The sequence below is a fragment of the Atta cephalotes genome, assembly GCF_000143395.1.
Source record: "Atta cephalotes unplaced genomic scaffold scaffold00038, whole genome shotgun sequence".
In the NCBI taxonomy this organism is placed as follows: domain Eukaryota; kingdom Metazoa; phylum Arthropoda; class Insecta; order Hymenoptera; family Formicidae; genus Atta; species Atta cephalotes.
Window position 1 is genome coordinate 843745 of NW_012130102.1, and position 3304 is coordinate 847048.

The 3304-nt window shown below is 33.0% G+C and overlaps 1 protein-coding gene across 1 annotated transcript; it reads left to right on the plus strand.

Annotated features, from left to right (window-relative positions):
• Window positions 1–1104: 1104 nt before the first annotated feature.
• Window positions 1105–2889, plus strand: LOC105621890 (histone demethylase UTY-like). Its single transcript, XM_012203328.1, has 3 exons — window positions 1105–1800; window positions 2028–2621; window positions 2719–2889. The coding sequence occupies exons 1-3, from the start codon at window positions 1105–1107 to the stop codon at window positions 2887–2889; spliced, it is 1461 nt and encodes a 486-aa protein (XP_012058718.1).
• The last annotated feature ends 415 nt before the right edge of the window (window positions 2890–3304 follow it).

Genomic DNA, 3304 nt, shown 5'->3' on the forward strand with positions numbered 1-3304 from the left:
CATGATGAAATCATGTAATTAAAATGTAAATCATGTAACAGATTATTCCAAATTAGTACATGATTTTTTAAAAGTAATTTGAAAAGTCACACGATATATTCTTTTTTCTTCCATTTCTATCATTCTTTAAAATTCTTTAAAATTCAATAAAATCACATGATAGATGAAATTATTTCTAATATCATGTGATTTTTCAAATTGCGTCAAAAAATTGCGTTTAAAAAATTACGTACGATACAATCCGTTATGTGATATACATGTTTTAATTACATGATCATCGTGTAACAATGAGACATGATATTTTTTCAATAAGACAGTTCTTTGAAAAAATATAACCTCATTAGATCATTTTATTTCTATCATTCATTATATCTTAATGAAGCCTACCGTTCAAAATTTGTAGATTTTTATAGAAAATAATACGATATCGACTGGATATCGAATCTACAATAATTTTACAGTTTTATGATTGCTGAGATAGGACTATTCCTCTAGATCTAAAATTCTATAATCCAATCAGCGCGAAGAAAATTTACAATAGTTACAAATAAATATTCTGCTGAATACAACCATTATTTCGAAAAAAAAAACTCATTTAAGGCCAGTTGTTCCATCTTTTGGTAAATTTTATCTGTTGCGTAAGTAGCAAGATTATCCAATCACATACGCGAATTATCGGATTTACCTCACAGGTAAATCTAATAATTCACAAGGTAAAATTTTTACCAAAAGGTGAAACAACCGACCCTTATTTCCTTTGTTCCTCAAAACAATACTATGTGTGATCAGTGTGTTTATCTATAATATAAAGATCAACAGAATATTAAAAATGTATCTATAAATCAAATAGCTTTGTTGTGGAAGAAATGTTTATATTATTGAATCTATATTGAATCTGTATTTGCATCAGTTTGTCCCTCAACTTTCAAATCACATATCGAATATGTTAATAAACAAAGCGGTCATAGTTTCGTGTATGCGATAACGGAGAACTAACTAGCTGTTAGCATACTTATTTCGCCAAGAGTCTGTAGTACTTCATATATTCTTTATCATTTTTTTGTTTAATTATTCATCTAGACGGTAGTCGATATAAGCATCTGAATGGATGCCTCAACAATTCTCAAGATATATAAAGATAAAGGATTGAACGAGGTGCCAAAATGTTCGTTAGTAAGCAATTGTTCGCCGCCGTACCCGTACAATGAACTATTAACGAAGGAACAATTGTCACCGCCGATACAACGCTATTATATCAACAGCAAAGAGCAAGCAGTCCTTTCGAAGTTACAAGAGGTTTGTATGGTGTATCCAATTGTCGTGATACATGGCCTCACAACAACGCATGAGATTGATCTAAATGTTTTTTCGACTGAAAGTCTACTCAAGGCATATCCAAATATGCCAATCGATGTGCACAAACAAATAAAGTATTCTTCTGATGAGAATTGGGATACAAAGCAGAAAACGAAGATCTGGAAGTGCTTCAGCCACAAAAGTACTTCGACAATTAAAAACTATGCGCAGTATCAAGCCCAAATTTTTCTAGATGATGATGTAGAAAATGTGCTTGCTAACATACCTACTTCCAGCAGTTCCGGTCAAGTGACCAAGGATAAAGAGAAACAAACAGTACAATTCGCTACCAATGTAGATTTATCAGACGTGGAAATATGGAAACCGCAGTTACATCAATTAACGAAGTTACCACCCTTTCTCAATGTTAAATGTACTGATAATATGCTTACATACGTGGGCTGTGATATCTTAGGGGTGAATACCATACAGTTATATATGAAGGTATAGTTCAAATTTGATATGATGTAGGATGCGATCGAGTTGCTGCTACGAATGCTTTGAAGCACTTGATTGACCAATCAGAAGAAAGAATGTTACTAATTGACCAATCAAAAAATGTTTCGAACATTAATAGCGGCAACTCGACCGCATCTATAATTTTAAGTTGGAACAGTGTATTTGAAAAGTGCTGATGCGTTTAATTTATACATATGTGTAATTGTCTTTAGGTACCCGGATGCAGAACGACTGGTCATCAAGAGAATAATAATTTCTGTTCTGTCAACATTAATATCGGACCAGGCGACTGCGAATGGTTTGCTGTATCATACGAATACTGGGGTGTAATACATTCGCTTTGTGCGCAAGTGGGCGTCAATTACTTGAGTGACAGTTGGTGGCCACCGAATTTGAATGTTCTATATAAAAATAATGTCCCGGTATACAGATTTCTTCAAAAACCGGGTGATATCGTGTGGGTGAACGTCGGTTGTGTGCATTGGGTGCAAGCAATTGGCTCGTGCAATAATATCGCATGGAATGTTGGCCCGTTTACTGCCAGACAATATGAGTTGGCGATAGAACGTTACGAATGGAACAAGTTACACAAATTCAAATCACTCGTACCGATGGTGCAACTTTCATGGAGGTTAGCATGCGAAACTAAGATCTTAAATCCGCAACTGTTCCATCTAATCAAGGACTGCTTGAAGCAAACAATGATACACAATTACTTGATACTCGAATTTTTAAAAGGCAAAAATGTGGAAGTGCAACACGATAACAAACTCAGGAAACAAGCGTATTATTGCAGAGATTGCGAAGTACGTTTCTCATTTTCAATATATCATGCAATATATATATTTCATAGTACATATTTAAGTTATTTAGCATTAAAAATAATTTTTTAATTCTCTGTAGGCCGAGGTGTTCAACATATTATTCTGTAAGGCGAAGAATAAGGATATATTTACGATATATTGCATACATTGCACGCTAATGCAATCCTTGTCATTGAAGAAATTTTACTGTTTGCAAAAATATCATATGGAAGAATTAACGGAGATTTATGATAAATTTATCCACTGTTGATTCCTAACATCACATATCACTTCCTTATGATCGTCGTTTATACATTTACATCTGCCGCAGATGTAAATTAGCCAATCTTATTAATATTTTATAAATGATAATTCTTCTTACAAGTCCTTTTTTAGACACGCTACAGTAGTGAGAATGAGCAGCGTCTTTTTTTTATGTCAGCATAGAATTTCGCATTATTTTTCATGCTTAATTCTAAATTCGAGAATTGTATTGTAAATTCAGAACTAAGCAAGTCTCCTATTATGAACAATAAAATGTTGCATCCTCTATTTTATTTGTTTTCATATAACGTTATCACATAATAGATATGAGTGGCAAAAAAATAGAACAAGGAGCACGATTTACTTTATGAAACAGATAACATTTATAAAGTAAATCGTGCTCCTTATTCTACTTTTTTGCT

Coding starts and splice junctions, on each gene's coding strand:
- LOC105621890 (XM_012203328.1), top strand. CDS start 1,105: ATGGATGCCTCAACAATTCTCAAGATATATAAAGATAAAGGATTGAAC. Junction 1,801..2,027: donor CCATACAGTTATATATGAAG/GTATAGTTCAAA, acceptor AATTGTCTTTAG/GTACCCGGATGCAGAACGAC. Junction 2,622..2,718: donor ATTATTGCAGAGATTGCGAA/GTACGTTTCTCA, acceptor AATTCTCTGTAG/GCCGAGGTGTTCAACATATT.